The following is a 19877-nucleotide window of genomic DNA, read 5'->3' on the forward strand; positions in this document are numbered from 1 at the left end:
TCACATCAATAAAATTGACAGCAAAATGGATGCTGAGAACATGAAAAAGAAACTCAAAACGGGTGAATGTTTACTGGTTGCTGAGAAGGGAAAGGGGAAGTCAGATCTGTGGAAGACATTTGACAGTTGTGTAAACTACTGGAGATCAAGAAAAAGGATGGTATAAGAGTAAGCACTGCGTGAGTAATATAAACTGGTACTGTTAGATTACAATATTGCACTTTTTTTCCTGACCATTTGGAACAGTGTTAAACACTAAATAAATGAATTGTACCAGAGACAGTATTTTGTGTGTGTGTGTGTGTGATAAAAATATACAGTTGAAGTCAGAAGTTTACATACACTTAGGATGGAGTCATTAAAATAAATGGACATTTTGGATATATATGGACAGAATTAATTGAACAAAAGGACCATTTGTAATGTTTATGGGACATATTGGAATGCCAACAAAAGAAGCTCGTCAAAGGTAAGGCATGATTTATATTTTATTTCTGCGTTTTGTGTTGCGCCTGCAGGGTTGAAATATGCTACACTCTTTGTTTACTGTTGTGCTATCATCAGATAATAGCATCTTATGCTTTCGCCAAAAAGCCTTTTTGAAATCTGACATGTTGGCTGGATTCACAACGAGTGTAGCTTTAATTTGGTATCTTACATGTGTGATTTAATGAAAGTTAGATTTTTATATCATTTTATTTTGAATTTGGCGCTCTGCATTTTCCCTGGCTTTTGGCCAAGTGGGACGCAAGCGTCCCCCCTATCCCAGAGAGATTTTAAACAGCTTGGAAAATTCCAGAAAATTATGTCATGGCTATAGAAGCTTCTGATAGGCTAATTGACATCATTTGAGTCAATTGGAAGTGTACCTGTGGATGTATTTCAAGGCCTACCTTCAAACCCAGTTCCTCTTTGCTTGACATCATGGGAAATCAGCCAAGACCTAAGAAAAAACATTGTAGCCCTCCACAAGTCTGGTTCATCCTTGGGAGCAAATTCCAAACGCCTGAAGGTACCGCGTTCATCTGTATAAACAATAGTACGCAAGTATAAACACCATGGGACCATGCAGCCGCCATACCGCTCAGGAAGGAGACGCGTTCTGTCTCCTAGAGATGAACGTACTTTGGTGCGAAAAGTGCAAATCAATTCCATAACAACAGCAATGGACATTGTGAAGATGCTGGAGGAAACAGGTACAAAATATCTATATCCACAGTAAAACGAGTCCTATATCGACATAACCTAAAAGGCCACTCAGCAAGGAAAAAGCCACTGCTCCAAAACCGCCACAGAAAATCCCAGACTACGGTTTGCAACTGCACATGGGGACAAATATCCTACTTTTTGGAGAAATGTCCTCTGGTCTAATGAAACAAAAATTTTACCGTTTGGCCATAATGACCATCGTTATGTTATGTTTGCAAGCCGAAGAACACCAGCCCAACAGTGAAGCACGGGGGTGCAAGCATCATGGTGTGGGGGTGCTTTGCTGCAGGAGGGACTGGTGCACTTCAAAAAATAGATGGCATCATGAGGAGGGAGATTATGTGGATATATTGAAGCAACAGCTCAAGACATCAGTCAGGAAGTTAAAGCTTGGTTGCAAATGGGTCTTCCAAATGGACAATGACCCCAAGCATACTTCCAAAGTTGTGGCAAAATGGCTTAAGGACAACAAAGTCAAGGTATTTGAGTGGCCATCACAAAGCCCTGAACTCAACCCTATAGACAATTTGTTGGCAGTACTGAAGAAGCGTGTGCAAGCAAGGAGGCCTACAAACCTGACTCAGTTACACCAGCTCTATCAGGAGGAATGGGCCAGAATTCACCCAACTTATTGTGGGAAGCTTGTGGAAGGCTACCCAAAACATTTGACCCAGGTTAAACAATTTAAAGGCAATGCTACCAAATACTAATTGAGTGTATGTAAACTTCTGACCCACTGGGAATGTGATGAAAGAAATACAAATCTGAAATAAGTAATTCTCTACTTTTATTCTTACATTTCACATTCTTAAAATAAAGTGGTGATCCTAACTGACCTAAGACAGGGAATTTTTACTAGGATTAAATGTCAGGAATTGTGAAAAACTGAGTTTAAATGTATTTGGCTAAGGTGTATGTAAACTTCTGACTTCAACTGTGTATGTGTATATATAAAAACACACACACACACACACACACACACACACACACACACACACACACACGTGTCAAACAGATCAAAATATATTTTATGTGAGACTCAAAGTAACCACCCTTAAATTCAAAAAAGATTACAGACCGTGTCACCAGCAAAGCACCCCCACAACATCACACCACCTCCTCCATAATTCCCGGTGGGAACTACACATGCAGAGATCATCCATTCACCTACTTCGCATCTCACAAAGACACGGCGGCTAGAACCAAATATCAAAAAATTTGGGCTCCACTGGTCTAATGTACATTGCTCATGTTTCTTGGCCCAAGCAAGTCTTCTCAACCCAATTGGGATGGTTTGGGATGAGTTGGACCGCAGAGTGAAGGAAAAGCAGCCAACAAGTGCTCAGCATATGTGGGAACTCCTTCAAGACGGTTAGAAAAGCCTTCCAGGTGAAGCTGGTTGAAAGAATGCCAAGTGTGTACAAAGCTGTCATCAAGGCAAAGGGTGACTACTTTGAAGAATCTCAAATACATTTTGATTTGATTAACACTTTTTGAGGGGTTACATGATTCCATGTGTTATTTCATAGTTTGGATGTCTTCATTATCATTCTACTATGCAGAAAACAGTACAAATAAAATAAGAAGTAGGTGTGTCCAAACTTGACTGGTAACAGTCCATTACTTTAAGACATGAAACAAACTCCAAGCGGGCCGTCATATGCCTTTTACTGTGGAATAGCTTCCATCTGGCCACTCTACCACAAAGGCCTGTATGGTGGAGTGCTGCAGAGATGGTTGTCCTTCTGGAAGGTTCTCCCATCTTCATAGAGGAACTCTAGAGCTCTGTCAGAGTGACCATCGGGTTCTTGGTCACCTCCCTGCCCAAGGCCCTTCTCCCCCGATTGCTCAGTTTCGCTGGGCGGCCAGATGTAGGAAGAGCCTTGGTGGTTCCAAACTTCTTTCAATCAATAATGATGGATGCCACTGTGTTCTTGGAGACCTTAAATGCCGCAGAAATGTTTTGGTACCCTTCCCCAGATCTGTGCCGCGACACAATCCTGTCTCGGAGCTCTATGAACAAATTCTTCGACCTCGTGGCTTGGTTTTCGCTCTGATATACACTGTCAACTGTGGGACCTTATATAGGCAGGTGTGTACCTTTCCAAATCATGTTCAATCAATTGAATTTACCACAGGTGGACTCCAATCAAGTTGTAGAAACATCAAGTATGATCAATGGAAACAGGATGCACCTAAGCACAATCTCGAGTCTCATAGTAAAGGATCTGAATACTTATGTAAATAAGGTATCTGTTTTGATTTCTTATACAAATTTGCAAACATTTCTAAAACCTGTTTTCGCTTTGTCATTATGAGGTATTGTATGTAGATTGAGGAGGAAAAACATGTATTTAATCCATTTAAGAATAAAGCTGTAACGTAACAAAATGTGGAAAAAGTCAAGAGGCCTGAATACTTTCCGAATGAACTGTATATGGATGATGTATAAAGCCAGGCACATTTAACAGCTAGGCTATTGATTATAGACCGAATTAAGTTGGGGTTTCCTCTTTACTACATTTTATCAAGATAATTAAGGAAAGGGCTGTTTTCTCACTCCGCTGCTGCATTGTTCTCAAGACCAATATGCTGGTTAACTTTAATATTATGCACATATGAACATAGGAAAACAATTCAAAGGCGCACTGAAGATGATGTTTCAGAACTGCGTACAGCGACCGCTATCCAACGCAGGAGAAAGAACATTTGTTATGAAATAGTATATTTATTTGTGTTGTACAATTAGTTTTACACAACATGCCTTATGTCCGATGTCCACCAGATGCATATACATTTTGTTTTGCCGGATGCCTAGCCCATATTTTCCGTACAATAAAGCAAGGCACGAGTTAAATACTGAAAGCAGGACCGCAGCCTAGTGTGTGTTGCGTGCTGCTCCATTGACAATGAATGACTTCCGCCGGAGCGCCATGAGTTTGATGCATCTGGTGGACATAAGGCCTTAGAGTGATGGACCGTGCCATCTCAGGCGGCTCCGCAATGGATTAGTCCACCGAGACAGTCGCGTATCAGACAGGTGTCTTGCGCACCAACATTTTTAAATTGCAACTGCTCGACAAAAGACATTTCGGTCGATCAACAGCCTATCGACTAATCCTCTAAATGGAGTCAGCCCTACTGTGCAGCCAGTCACCTCTTGGTTCCCACTCTGTGATTGGGGGCGATGTCGATGGTGTCTGTGGCGGAGTCGTGGCGGACAGCCAATCCCAGGTCAGCGATGCAGCAGGTACCATTCTTCTTCACCAGGATGTTCTTAGACTTCAGGTCGCGGTGGGCGATGGCTGGTTTACCTGGGGGGAGGGGGAAGAGGGTAATGAGTAAAAAGAGAGGGAGGGAGAGAGAGAGAGAAGTGGAAAAGGAAAAGAGCTATACAGAGAAAGGAAAAGCTGAGTGCAGAGTAAAACCACCACATTTCATATCTCTATATATACGTTATGTGGATACATGTGCCACATTTGATTGGTCCTCCTCACCTTGCGTGCCAACAATCTCCATGTGCAGGTGAGCCAGGCCACTGGAGGTGGACAAGGACAGCTTGATCATGCCCTCCACTGTCACCGTGTACCTGTTCAAGTAGTCAAACAGGGAGCCGTGCTCATGGTAATCTGATACCAGCCACAGCTGGGTCCACGTGCCGTTATCTTTGAGGAGAGCAAGGACAGCGAGCGGGGCAAAGGGAGGAGAGTGTGAAAGAGTGAGCTACCGTATCCTATTCCACAGGGAAACACTTTACATAATGAATGCATTTACAACAGATTATCTCATTAGTGAAAGGCTGCCTGCTAGCATCCTGACAATACTGTCTGGGTCCCAGCCAAATACACAGTTCTCACTGCTTGTCAGCTGATTTAGGCATGTGTGGCTTCTAAGTTACACTGACACAAAATTAAGAGCATTATAGAAGTCATATAAAATAGAACCAGTACTGGGTCATGTTCAGTAGGGCACACTGTATAAAAATATTTTACAACAGAAAATAAAAACCTGGCCACTTATTGGACAAGTTCAGAAAGTACGTTCCTGTTTCTAAATGTTTTCTCCCAAATGATCACAACCCTGGCCCAATGTGCCCTCTGACCTTTGTTGTCAGCGGCGATGAAACCCAGGATGTTCTCATGGCGCAGCATGACCGTCTGGTAAATCTCAGCCTCGCGGAACCACGAGCGCTCCTCCCGAGATGAGAAGATCTTAACGGCCACCTCCTCTCCTCGCCAGCGGCCCCGCCACACCTCCCCGAACCTCCCCTTCCCAATGCTCTCCTGCAGGATAATGGTCCTTGCTATGGTCCTCTGCACTAGCAGAGGCAGGCCTGCAGAAGGGGATGGAGAGAGAGCACAGTTATCATGAGGCAAGGCTTTTAGGATAAGTTTGAAAGCAGTTCAAGCAGACCTTGAATAAAACGCAAGCCATTAGATCCAAAATGTGTCTTTCTGTTGATAAATCCAATGTGTGCTCAAGGCCAGATTTTAAAAACATTGAGGGAGACAGATGTACAGTTGTGGCCAAAAGTTTTGAGAATGACATAAATATTAATTTTCACAAAGTCTGCTGCCTCAGTTTGTATGATGGCAATTTGCATATACTCCAGAATGTTATGAAGAGTGATCAGATGAATTGCAATTAATTGCAAAGTCCCTCTTTGCCATGCAAATGAACTGAATCCCCAAAAACATTTCCACTGCATTTCAGCCCTGCCACAAAAGGACCAACTTTCATCATGTCATCGATTCTCTTGTTAATAACACAGGTGTGAGTGTTGACGGGGACAAGGCTGGAGATCACTCTGTCATGCTGATTGAGTTCGAATAACAGACTGGAAGCTTCAAAAGGAAGGTGGTGCTTGGATTCATTGTTCTTCCTCTGTCAATCATGGTTATCTGCAAAGGAAACACGTGCCGTCATCATTGCTTTGCACAAAAAAGGGCTTCACAAGGATATTGCTACCAGTAAGATTGCACCTAAATCAACCATTTATCGGATCATCAAGAGCTTCAAGGAGAGCGGTTCAATTGTTGTGAAGAAGGCTTCACGTTGCCTAAGAAAGTCCAGCAAGCGTCAGGACCATCTCCTAAAGTTGATTCAGCTGCGGGATCGGGGCACCACCAGTACAGAGCTTGCTCGGGAATGGCAGCAGGCAGGTGTGAGTGCATCTGGACGCACAGTGAGGCGAAGACTTTTGGAGGATGGCCTGGTGTCAAGAAGGGCAGCAAAGAAGCTACTTCTCTCCAGGAAAAACATCAGGGACAGACTGATATTCTGCAAAAGGTACAGGGATTGGACTGCTGACTGGGGTAAAGTAATTTTCTCTGACGAATCCTCTTTTCGATTGTTCGGGGCATCAGGAAAAAAGCTTGTCCGGAGAAGACAAGGTGAGCGCTACCATCAGTCCTGTGTCATGTCAACAGTAAAGCATCCTGAGACCATTAATGTGTGGGGTTGCTTCTCAGCCAAGGGAGTGGGCTCACTCACAATTTTGCCTAAGAACACAGCCATGAATAAAGAATGGTACCAACACATCCTCCAAGAGCAAATTCTCCCAACCATCCAGTAACAGCTTGGTGATGAACAATGCCTTTTCCAGCACGATGGAGCACCTTGCCATAGGACAAACGTGATAACTAAGTGGCTCAGTGAACAAAACATCAATATTTTGGGTCCATGGCCAGGAAACTCCCCAGACCTTAATCACATTGAGAACTTGTGGTCAATCCTCAAGAGGCGGGTGGACAAACAAAAACCCACAAATTCTGACAAACTCCAAGCATTGATTATGCAAGAATGGGCTGTCATCAGTCAGGATGTGGCCCAGAAGTTAATTGACAGCATGCCAGGGCAGATTGCAGAGGTCTTGAAAAAGAAGGGTCAACACTGCAAATATTGACTCTTTGCATCAACTTCATGTAATTGTCAATAAAAGCCTTTGACACTTATGAAATGCTTGTAATTATACTTCAGTATTCCATAGTCACATCTGACAAAAATATCTAAAGACACTGAAGCAGCAAACTTTGTGGAAATTAATATTTGTGTCCTTCTCAAAACTTTTGGCCACGACTGTACAGTAAGAAAACATCAACAGTCAGACCTGCAGCTATCTGAGAATAGAACAAATTAACACTGTCTGAAGAGTGACGGTCTTCAATGTCCTCTCATTCTCTAATTTGGAGGTCCTCTGTCTGGTTTCATCTGGTGTGTGTGTACATAAAACAATCTAGAGCGTGCTTCTGCCCACATTCCGGCTGCCTGGCTGGTCGTCATTCTTTCCATTCTCTTAAACCTGGGCATTAAAACTCAATGAGCGGAGAGAAAAGCCAGCAAGTACGAGCCAGTTCGAAGGGCAGAGAAAAACAAATTCTGTCCCGACATCGCTTCAACAGAGGGTTAATTTTTGAAGCAAACTTCCATTGCCCTAACAAGAGTTACTAAATAACTTAATCTCCAGTTCTATGGACAGTTAATGTAAAAGCCCTCAGAGGATGATGGCCACACATAAGATGTCAAAAGGGTTGGCTGTAAGAGTGTGTGATGAGGCTATGATAGGTCAAAACTATGTGATTGGAAACATGAATTAGATGATATTTCTCTGATTGAATGATGGTCCTCGTCTGGTAGCAGTATGTCACAGCCTAGCCGGCTGCTAAGCTGATGTATTAATGAACACACGTCTCCTTATCATTCACTAAATCAGTCATAGCGAAGAACATTTCCAGCAGCATATTGGCTCTCATCTCGCAAACCACTCTATTGGAATTTAACAATTGAAGAGTATTGAACAACTTCTTCAATACAACCCACTGAGTATATGAGAAACTAAGAGCTTGCAAGGTCAGTTTTGCAGCTCTATGGAAACAACTTCTAAGCCTTTTCAGAACAACTTACATAAGCAGTCAGTAAATTACATTGGAAAGTGCCTACAGACAGACTTGTCCATTGGGCTGATATAACTATGACACAAATCCTCAAAGTATCCCCCCACCTCTAGATGGAATACTTTAAATCAATCCTAAGGGAGATTATAGCACTCCAAGGTGTGAAACCTGTATTGGTAAAGAGATGGGACGCTAATATGTTAGCTTCAGGAACATCTTAATGAAGATAAAACTGGACATATTGTACAGAGCATTATGGGTAAGGTAATTGATCATGCTACACCTCTAAGCTCATCAATCTGTTGAAAATGTATCTCCCATAGGTTGTGATGAATGTACAGTACATCAAACTACAAAACCCACCTGATCCGGAGCCTGAGGTGGTCATGTCGTAGATGAGGTCTTTGAGGGTGTGGCCGTCGGCCAGGAAGGGGTGGTCCATGGTAGGGTCTTCCTCGTTGGGCACGCGGCGGTGGACGACAGAGCGGCTGTGGCACACGTAGAACACCAGCAGCAGCACAAAGCACAGCACGCACACCGGCCCTGCGATGACAGCCGCCAGGGCTACTGGGCTCAGGGGAGGCGTACGAGCTGTGGGGACTAAGAAGGGGGGGGGGGGGGGGGGGGGGTGATCCAATCGCTGATTACTTTTTTGTACAACACCCCTCATTTTGATGTCCCCACAAACGACTTTAACGATAGGCCGTCTCAGTCTGAAGTATGTAGCAAACATAGAGAAGGGGAAAAATTATGTTTGAGTCATCAGGCAACCGGCTATCACTAAATTGCAGGAAATCAGTCAGTCATACTCATTGCTGGCTGTTTAGTCTGTCCGTAAGAGACAGTTTCCATCAAAATAACTTCCTTACATAATACACACAGCTTTTTTGGGAGTGATAAAGCAGGAACTGATAGGATTCATTTGAAAACATTGCAACAGCCTTGTTGAAACAAAAGCATTTCCCAATACTGGCTAGACTTTCTCATATTGACTTGCTGAGAATCATAAAAGTGTATTCTGCACACAGCGCTGAGACGTGAGAGTGATCAAATATTAAAATGGTACTTTCGGTCAGGCGCTTTCTTTTCTCAGAATAAGGGCCGTCGTGGGACTTCATTACGAAGAATCAAAACATGCTTCTGGAGCTTTTAAACGTTCAACTGCCTGGCCACTGCTTGTCAAATCTTTCCAATATTCACAGCTGCACACATACAGAGGAAGGCTTACTAATGGCTCTGCTATTGCTATGACACAGCTGAATGACACTACTGTATGGTGAGACAGAGGACATCTGCTGACTATCATACTGAAAAGCACAGCATGGAGGCAGTTTCAGACCCATGACCAAGAATGGCAGCACTGAGGTACTTCTTTCTGACCACAAGAGCTAAACCTGACAGCGTGTCCAAGCAGGGACATTGCCTCAGACATAAACAATATTCAGTGACATATAGGGCCAGTTTCGTTATCAATGATTAACCCTCTAGAGCAGGGGTCGGGAACCTTTTTGACTAAGAGAGCCATGAAAGCAAAAAATTTGGAAATTTATTTCAGTGAGAGCCATATAACATATTTTAAAAGTGAATTCAACTAAATGTCAGTATAATAAGCCTCTGAATTTGTCGAAGTGCCGCTTTACATTCGACCGTTTCATCGATGTAATTTTGTCATTGCAAATTAGACACACCGCAGAACCTGCTCTCTCCACAAAGGCGTATTCTTCGGTCCATTCGTCCTGAAATGTACGAAACTCGTCATCTTTTTTTCTTTTCGCCATCTTCTTCGTCGAAGGGTTAGCTTTGAGCTAATGACCGAGCAGACTGATTCAAAAGGAGGCGTTTACCTGTTTTACCTAGCAACGGCCAACGTAGGCCAGTATCATTTAATCAAAATAATGGACAATTGCTCCTGCAGCCCTGAACAGGACATGAGCAGTGAAAAATCGATGGATGGATTAAAACAAGTGAGAATAGGCCTCCCGGGTGGCGCAGTGGTCTAGAGCACTGCATCGCAGTGCTAGCTGCGCCACCAGAGTCTCTGGGTTCGTGCCCAGGCTCTGTCGCAGCCGGCCGCAACAGGGAGGTCCGTGGGGCAACGCACAATTGGCTTAGCGTCGTCCGGGTTAGGGGGGGTTTGGCCGGTAGGGATATCCTTGTCTCATCGCGCTCCAGAGACTCCTGTGGCGGGCTGGGTGCAGTGCGCGCTAACCGAGGGGGGCGGGTGCACGGTGTTTCCTCCGACACATTGGTGCGGCTGGCTTCCGGGTTGGAGGCGCGCTGTGTTAAGAAGCAGTGCGGCTTGGTTGGGTTGTGCTTCGGAGGACGCATGGCTTTCGACCTTCGTCTCTCCCGAGCCCGTACGGGAGTTGTAGCGATGAGACAAGATAGTAATTACTAGCGATTGGATACCACGAAAATTGGGGACAAAAGGGGATTAAAAAAATAAATAAATAAATAAAATAAAAAGTGTGATTATTTTGTTTTATCTGCGAGCCAGATGCAATCATCAAAAGAGCCACACCTGGCTCGGGAGCCATATGTTCCCGACCCCTGCTCTAGAGTCTAAGCTGGTGGCTAATTTGATGAAACTTTTGGCATTACTGCCATTAGCTCATAGAAATGCATTGAATAACAGATCCATTACATGGAACAACAGATAGTCAAAAAGGAAGTTTGTTCTGAAGTGTCTGTCCTATATCTGAGAGATATAAGAAAGATAGGGAAACACGGACATGAATTTAACCCCATAAATTATCTCCATATATACTTCCATAATTTTTTTTAACTAGTACTGGGAACCTTCAGACAAATTTTGTGAGCAAACAAACCGACAAGCACGTGTTTGTGAGAGTCATCTTGCCAGAGAGGTCATAATAGTTTTTAGGCCAAACCGTTCGGATATAACAGTAGATTTCATGAGAAGAACATTGTTTTTGTTATGTCTCGGTCTGACTAACACCCCTCTAGCTCTGCCACCTTTCACCGCAGATGCAGAAGGGCGATATCGGCGGATGCGGTGGATTGAGACGCATCCCATGCAAAAAAAAACATCTCCAGCTTAAAACAGACAGATTTTGATGGGGATTTTTTTAGTTGACTGATTGATTGTTTGGTCGATAGGCTGTTGGTCGGCCAAGATTTTTTTAGTCGAGCAGTGGCGCAAATATATTTTAAAAATGAATGCCACACGAGGATGCCGTGGGGATGGCTCACCGGTATCACATTCACCTCAAATTACCATCAATTCTAATCTAAAATGTTCTTTTGATTACGCTAATTTCTGTTAATGCATTCAATATATTATTATTACTACAGTCTTACTGTTGTCATTGTAGGAGTGGACACGTTGTTTGCAGAGCAAACAACCTAGGCTATACTTGTGAGAAGTTTTGGTTTTTTATTATTCTATTTACGAGTTGTCAATTTATTAATTGTCTTTTGTTTGGTGCGGTCCTATCAATCTTGAGTAAGCACACACACCTGATTACACATAGAAGTAGGCTTAGGCTACCTGCCTTGCGTGAAAATGTGGAGACTTATAAATACCCATTTGGGGATCTGATGCTCTTTCTGATTGTCTTAACTCACCATCACTGTGTAGCATCTCAAAGTAATTTGTTTACTTGCTGTTTGGGGCGAAGAAAAGTCTGTTTTTACATCCATTGAGAATGAAAATAGTTCAAGGTATCCCATTTGAAAAATCTTTCCTACTCTCTCCCTTTCAATAACCACTCAGAGTGAAAGGGGGGGGGGAAATGTAATGCTCTGATTCGGTGGAAACGTCATAAAATGGGCCTACCTGATTATTTCTTATCCCTTACGCAACTAGCCCACAGTTGTGTCTTTCCGGAGCTCAGTGGCCCAGGAAATTGAGGGCCCAGAATATTTTGTTAAATGTTGCAAGTTTGCTAGCACCAGCTTCAAGCCGGACAAAGTTAATAGTTAATACGTTTCAAGTTCCTTGCACACAGGCCATGCGTAGCCAATGTGATTTATAGGATCTTTTCTACGGGCTGCAATGTTTTTATTCGAGTGGCTTTATGTATGCTATTGTTACATATTGGCAATGGAAGTTACTTTTAGATTTGTATAATTTTCATCATGTGATAGAATTTGGATGAACCACATGACATTGATTTTGAGATATGAAGACTATTATTAATTAAATGAAACTGTTCCACCAAAATAGGCACATGAAAATCCTAACTGGCAGGCAGATCAGTAGAAATTATACTGTAGGAGAAGGGTTTTGTCACGTTCCTGACCTGTTTTCTGTTGTTTTTGTATGTGTATAATGGTCAGGGCGTGAGTTTTGGGTGGGCAGTCTATGTTTTCTGTTTCTATGTTGGTTTTGGGTTGCCTGGTATGGCTCTTAATTAGAGGCAGGTGTTTTGCGTTTTCCTCTAATTGAGAGTCATATTTAGGTAGGGTGTTCTCACTGTTTGTTTGTGGGTGATTGTCTCCTGTTTCGTCCATGTCTGTACCTTACGGGACTGTTTGGCTGTTCGTTCGTTTGATGTAGTCTGTTCCTGTCCGTGAGTTCTACGTTTAGTTATGTAAGTTCATGTTCAGGTTTTCGTCTACGTCGTTTTCTTATTTTGTAATTTTGTAAGTGTTTTGTTTTCGTTTTGCCGTCGTATTCAAATAAAGAGATGGCTTATTTTCCTACTGCTGCGTATTGGTCCACTGATCCTTCTCTCCTCTCCTCGTCCGAGGAAGAGGAGGACAACAGCCCTTACAGGTTTAGACTAAAAAGCATGTTCAATGGAAATTGAATTTGCCTCGGTGTCCAGCAGGGTTTCTGTTGTGGGGCCTGACAACGTGACCGGCAGAATTTTTACTCATATGCATTAGTAGGTGTTTAACTCATTACCCACTGTGCTCAGAATGACAGAAATAACATTTAGATTATGGTAACTCATCTTAACAGAACATGCAACTTCTGTAATGAAGTCAATAAAACGTCATTTCCAAAATGCAATTAGCGGGAAAACACCATTCTAAACAGCACACCTGATACCAGTGCTTCCATGTGACCGAGATGATAGGCGGTGCAGTGCGTGAGTCAAGTTTGGGGAAGCACATTTTCACTATAAAAATGTACCTTTATTATAAAGTATTCCATGCATCATCACATTTGCAGGCTTATGTAAGATAGCCTACTATTCCTTATGTGATGAGTAAATTGGATAGTCATAATTTAGGATAGTCATAGCTATGGGTTCATATTTCACAAGGCAAGCGACAAACTGAAAGAGCAGCAGAATGGCGGAAAGATTCAATTGTACGAATGCAGGGGACATACTGGTATTCTACTGTAGAATAGTGAGTGGAGGATCTTCAAACATGCTTTACAAATAATTGTGTCACCATCAGTTCTCTGCATCACTGTTTAGTGCGTCACACAATACCAAATTAATTCGGGTAATTCTAAGTAACAGAGACTCAGATTTTTCACTTCAAAATGTCAAACCACAAACTAGTCTCAGAAAATGTCATATTATTCTGTACGTATGATATGTTACATTTGGTAAGGTTACATATAAATGTGAATGACAAGCAACCCAAAGAATGAGAGTTCAAATCTCATCATGGACAACTTTTGCATTTAAGCAACTTTTCAATTACTTAGCATTGTTAGAGTCAGGATAAACTTTGAACATTGAGATATTAAATAAATGATAGATCAGAAGCATAGAATATAAGGAGTGAAAGAGACTGGGTTTTATGTCAGAAGTTAATGATTTTCTATAGAAAGACAGAGTGGCTTCGGAATGTGTTGGGTGGATGGGAGGAGATCACAGGGTTGCTATAGGGGAGCGGATGGACATCTGTGTATTAGGTGAAGGAGGGGTTGAGGTCAGAAGGTAAGGTTAGATCCCCTGAATGGAGCAATAAGGGTTTATTACCATATTACCCTCTTCCTGTGGAACCATAAGCTGTAAGGATTGGAGAGAAGGAGGCGTGTCTAAAGTAGGGTATACAGTTGAAGTCGGAGGATTACATACACTTAGGTTGGAGTCATTAAAACTCATTTTTCAACCACTCCACAAATTTCTTGTTAACTTCTCTAGGGTAGGGGGCAGCATTCAGAATTTTGGATGAAAAGCATGCCCATACAAAACTGCCTGCTACTCGGGCCCAGAAGATATGATATGCATATAACTGGTAGATTTGGATAGAAAACACTAAAGTCACCAAAACTGTTAAAAGAGTGTCTATGAGTATAACAGAACTGATTTGGCGGGCAAAAACCTGTGAAAAATCCATTCAGGAAGTCGGATTTATTTTGGTTTTGTAGTTTTCTATTCAATGCCATTACAGTATCCATTGACTTAGGACTCAAATTGCAGTTCCCATGCCTTCCACTAGATGTCAACAGTCTTTAGAAATTGTTTCAGGCTTACATTCTGAAAAATGAAGGAGTAAGAGCAGTCTAAATGAGTGAACCCTGCCGTGTCACAGAGCTTTTTCATGCGCACGACCGAGAGAGTGCCTTTCATGTTTACCTTTTATATTGACGACATTATTGTCCGGTTTAAATATTATCGATTATTTAGGCTAAAAACAACCTGAGGATTGAATATAAACATCGTTTGACATGTTTCTATGAACTTTACAGATACAATTTTGATTTTCTGTCTGCCTGTTGTGACTGCGTTTGAGCCTGTGGATTACTGAAGGAAACACGCAAACAAAACAGAGGTTTTTGGATATAAAGAGAGACTTTATCGAACAAAAGGAACATTTATTGAGTAAATGAATGTCTTCTGAGTGCAACCATATAAAGATCATCAAAGGTAAGTGATTAATTTTATCTCTATTTCTGATTTGTGTAACTCCTCTACTTGGCTGGTTACTATTTGTAACGATTTGTCTGCTGGGCTATGTTCTCAAATAATCGTAAGGTATGCTTTCGCCGTAAAGCATTTTAAAAATCTAACGCCGTGGTTGGATTCACAAGAAGTTAATCTTTAAACCTATGTAAAATATGTTTTGTTTTCTGAATTTGTATAATGAGTATTTCTGTATTTGAATTTCCCGTGTGGCTCAGTTGGTAGAGCATGGCGCTTGCAACGCCAGGGTTGTGGGTTCAATTCCCACGGGGGGACCAGGGTTCAATTCCCACGGGGGGACCAGGGTGAATATGTATGAACTTTCCAATTTGTAAGTCGCTCTGGATAAGAGCGTCTGCTAAATGACTTAAATGTAAATGTAAAATGAATTTGGCGCTCTGCAATCTCACTGGATGTTGGCCAGGTGGGACGCTAGCGTCCCACATACCCTAGAGAGGTTAACTCTCTAGACTATAGTTTTGGCAAGATGGTTAGGACATCTACTTTGTGCATGACACAAGTCATTTTTCCATCAATTGTTTACAGACAGATTATTTCACTGTATCACAATTCCAGTGGGTCAGAAGTTTACATACACTAAGTTGACTGTGCCTTAAAACAGCTTGGAAAATTCCAGAAAATTATGTCATGGTTTTAGAAGCTTCTGATGGGCTAATTGACATCATTTGAGTCAATTGGAGGTGTACCTGTGGATGTATTTCAAGGCCTACCTTCAAACTCAGTGCCTCTTTGCTTGACATCATGGGAAAGTCAAAAGAATTCAACCAAGACCTCAGAAAAAATTGTAGACCTCCACAGGTCTGGTTCATCCTTGGGAGCAAATTCCAAACGCCTGAAGGTACCGCGTTCATTTGTACAAACAATAGTACGCAAGTATAAACACCATGGACCCACGCAGCCGTCATACCACTCAGGAAGGAGACGCGTTCTGTCTCCTAGAGATGAACGTACTTTGGTGTGAAAAGTGCAAATCAATCCCAGAACAACAGCAAAGGATCTTGTGAAGATTCTGGAGGAAACAGGTACAAAAGTATCTATATCCACAGTAAAACGAGTCCTATATCGACATAACCTGAAAAGCCGCTCAGCAAGAAAGAAGCCACTGCTCCAAAACTGCCATAAAAAAGCCAGACTACGGTTTGCAACTGCACATGGGGACAAATATCGTACTTTTTGGAAAAATGTCCTCTGGTCTGATGAAACAAAAATAGAACTGTTTGGCCATAATGACCATCGTTATGTTTGGATGAAAATGGAGGAGGCTTGCAAGCCAAAGAACACCACCCCAACCGTGAAGCACGGAGGTGGCAGCGTCATGTTGTGGGGGTGCTTTCCTGCAGGAGGGACTGGTGCACTTCACACCATAGATTGCATCATGAGGAAGGAAAATTATGTGGATATATTGAAGCAACATCTCAAGACATCAGTCAGGAAGTTAAAGCTTGGTCGCAAATGGGTCCTCCAAATGGACAATGAACCCAAATATACTTACAAAGTTGTGGCAAAATGGCTTAAGGACAACAAAGCCAAGGTATTGGAGTGGCCATCACAAAGCCCTGACCTCAATCCTATAGAAAATGTGTGGGCAGAACTGAAAAAGCGTGTGCGAGCAAGGAGACCTACAAACCTGACTCAGTTACACCAGCTCTGTCAGGAGGAATGGGCCAACATTCACCCAACTTATTGTGGGAAGCTTGTGGAAGGCAACCCGAAACGTTTGACCCAAGTTAAACAACTTAAAGGCAATGCTACCAAATACCAATTGAGTGTATGTAAACTTCTGACCCACTGGGAATGTGATGAAAGAAATAAAAGCTGAAATAAATCACTCTACTATTATTCTGACATTTCACATTCTTAAAATAAAGTGGTGATCCTAACTCGGATTAAATGTCAGGAATTGTGAAAAACTGATTTGAAATGTATTTGGCTAAGGTGTATGTACATTTCCGACTTCAACTGTATATACTTGTGATGGTGAGATTTTTTTGTTGTGTCTGAATACAGCTGTGTCGACCCTTTGGGAAGAATTAAACTTGGTTAAGCTTCTCTAGTGTCTGCGAGTTATTTACTCTGAAAAATAAGAACCAAACAGCATGTAAGATTACCCCTAACCTAGCTAATGTTAGCTAGCTAGAATTCGTAACATTTTGTACGTTTTTCTAAGTCGTGAAATATTGTATGTTTTGCAAATTCGTAACATATAAAACATTAATGTTTTGCAAATTATTAACATACTGTATAATACAAATTGTAATTCATAACATATCATATGAAATGGGTGATGGACATCCACAAATTAATACATACCACACTAAACATAATATTTCATACTAAAAAATGGAGAGTCCCGAATTTACATACTGAATAATATGAAATGCTCTGAGACCAAGTTGAAAACCAATTACTGCAAAGTTAAACAAACCATAAAAAACTATGCGCAAGGACTACTTTCAACAATTTCCACTGAACATGTAAAAGAAAATATTTACTTGAAGAACAGTGCAGATGCAAAGTTTAGTAACAGAATGACGGTTTGTGCGGTCATTTTGTTACCAAACTTTGCATCTGCACTGTTCTTCGAGTAAATGTGTTTTGTAAAAATGTATGTGGAAACTGTCAAAAGTTATCCTTGTGCATAGAGTTGTATGGTTTAACTTTACAGTCATTGGTTTTTGTTTGACATCTATTCTAAAGGGAAAAATCGGAGTCTCCATGTCATTGTTACCGTGTTGTTGCCCATTCCTAATCCCTACCCCAAAGCATATTTGTATATCTGAAATGATTGGGAAAGTATAAGCAATATGGTAATATGATGAGCGGTATGGTAATATGTTGGGCAACATTTTCACCATACCACTTCCTTCTATTTACTCCCTTCAGATCTACTATACACAGTTGCACTGCAATTGCCTATGAACTAGTGGTGGATTTGGGACTGGGCATGCGAGTGTGTGAGAGATGAGATTCGAGCCATATCAGACACTTACATGTCAACGAGTAGTCGCCCGGATCGGAGTCTTTGTTACACATGTCTGTGTTGCAGCAGACAGGGACCACCCCAGTGTTCTCTTTTTTCGATGGGGCGCAGACAAATGGCCTGTCCTTAGGGATGAGGTCTGCCTCAGGTAAACACATGCTCCCCTGTGCCACCATCTTACTGCCTGACTTCACGAAGGACACAAAACACAGGCCGTCCGTGTAGCAGGTGCTGTTACTACACCACTGGCAGTGGCACTGTAATGCTAAAGCAGGAAAGAGAGAAAGGTTGTTAGTGATTACACATAACACAGAGAAAGAAGGGACATGGGTCTTTCTATAAACTAAGGTATCCGTGAGCATTTCTTGTAGTGGACAACTGTTTGGAGCTGATACAAAGTAATTAACGACCACTTGCCTTTTGTGTCAAAATATTAAGCTGTAAAAGGAGGAACATCGAAACTTTCAATATTATTCATGAGTTGAATGAAAACCTGTTTAAGCAAGTGGTGTTAACATTTAAATGTTAAAAACGAAGTTGGGATCTTTAACGTTAAGAAAAAAAATCACTAACCAAAAAAAACAATGTTACCCATTTAATTACAATCACAGTGCAGTTATCACAAAACATTATTTTCTGTGTCATAGCAAATAGGTGAATTTACAAGGCATGCAAGACATTGCAAGATGAAGATTACCAAAACATACAGTGCATTCGGAAAGTACTCAGACACTCAGCACATTTTGTTACGTTATAGCCTTATTCTAAAATGTATTAAAAAATATATATATTTTTTTTTAAATCAAATCTACACACAATACCCCATATTGAAAAAACAAAAAACATGTTTAGAAATTTTAGCAAATTAATAAAATAAAAAAAACAGAAATACCTTATTTACATAAGTATTCAGACCCTTTGCTATGAGACTTGAAATTGAGCTCAGGTGCATCCTGTTTCCATTGATCATCCCTGCAATGTTTCTACAACTTGGGAGGACGCTTGTGGCAAATTCATTTGATTGGACATGATTTGGAAAGGCACACAACTGTCTATATAAAAGGTCCCACAGTTGACAGTGCATGTCAGAGCAACACCAAGGATTGTGTTGAAGCACAGATCTGGGTAAGTGTACCAAACAATTTCTGCAGCATTGAAGGTCCACAAGAACAAAGAGGCCTCCATTCTTGAATGGAAGAAGTTTGGAAACACCAAGACTCTTCTTAGAGCTGGCTGCCCGGCCAAACTGAGCAATCGTGCGAGAAGGGCCTTGGTCAGGGAGGTGACCAAGAATCCAATGGCCACTCTTGACAGAGCTCCTCTGTGGAGATGGGAGAACCTTGCAGAAGAACAACCATCTCTGCAGCACTCCACCAAATCAGGCCTTTATGGTAGAGTGGCCAGACGGAAGCCACTCCTCAGTAAAAGGCACACATGATAGCCCACTTGGAGTTCACCAAAAGGCACCTAAAAGGACTGACCATGATAAACGATACTCTGGTCTGATGAAACCAAGATTGAACTCTTTGGCCTGAATGCCAAGCGTCACGTCTGGAGGAAACCAGGCACTGCTCACCAGGCCAACACTATCCCTACGGTAAAGCATGGGGGTGGCAGCATCATGCTGTGGGGATGTTTTTCAGCGGAAGGGACTGGGAGACTAGTCAGGATTGAGAGAAAGATGAATGGAGCAAAGTACAGAGAGATCCTTGATGACAACCTGCTCCAGAGCGCTCAGGACCTCAGACTGGGATGAAGGTTTACCTTCCAACAGGACAAAACCCTAAGCACACAGCCAAGACAACGCAGTCGCTTCGGGACAAGTCTCTGAATTTTCAAGTGGCCCCGCCAGAGCCCGGACTTTAACCCAATCGAACATCTCCGGAGAAACCTGAAAGTTGCTTTGCTGCTCCCCATCCAACCTGACAGAGCTTGAGA

General features: G+C 42.0%; 1 protein-coding gene across 1 annotated transcript in view; it reads right to left on the minus strand.

Moving 5' to 3' along the window:
- LOC129824085 (TGF-beta receptor type-1-like) overlaps positions 1–19877 on the minus strand; it is a 98271-nt gene that overhangs the window by 30442 nt on the left and 47952 nt on the right. Inside the window, exons 2-6 of the mRNA XM_055883399.1 lie at positions 17950–18204; positions 8466–8702; positions 5312–5542; positions 4707–4874; positions 4367–4523 (exon numbers count right to left, since the gene is read on the minus strand). Coding sequence (XP_055739374.1) covers positions 4367–4523; positions 4707–4874; positions 5312–5542; positions 8466–8702; positions 17950–18204 — 1048 coding nt within the window. The remainder of the gene's footprint in view (positions 1–4366; positions 4524–4706; positions 4875–5311; positions 5543–8465; positions 8703–17949; positions 18205–19877) is intronic.

The sequence above is a fragment of the Salvelinus fontinalis genome, chromosome 26 (assembly GCF_029448725.1).
Source record: "Salvelinus fontinalis isolate EN_2023a chromosome 26, ASM2944872v1, whole genome shotgun sequence".
Lineage (NCBI taxonomy): Eukaryota > Metazoa > Chordata > Actinopteri > Salmoniformes > Salmonidae > Salvelinus > Salvelinus fontinalis.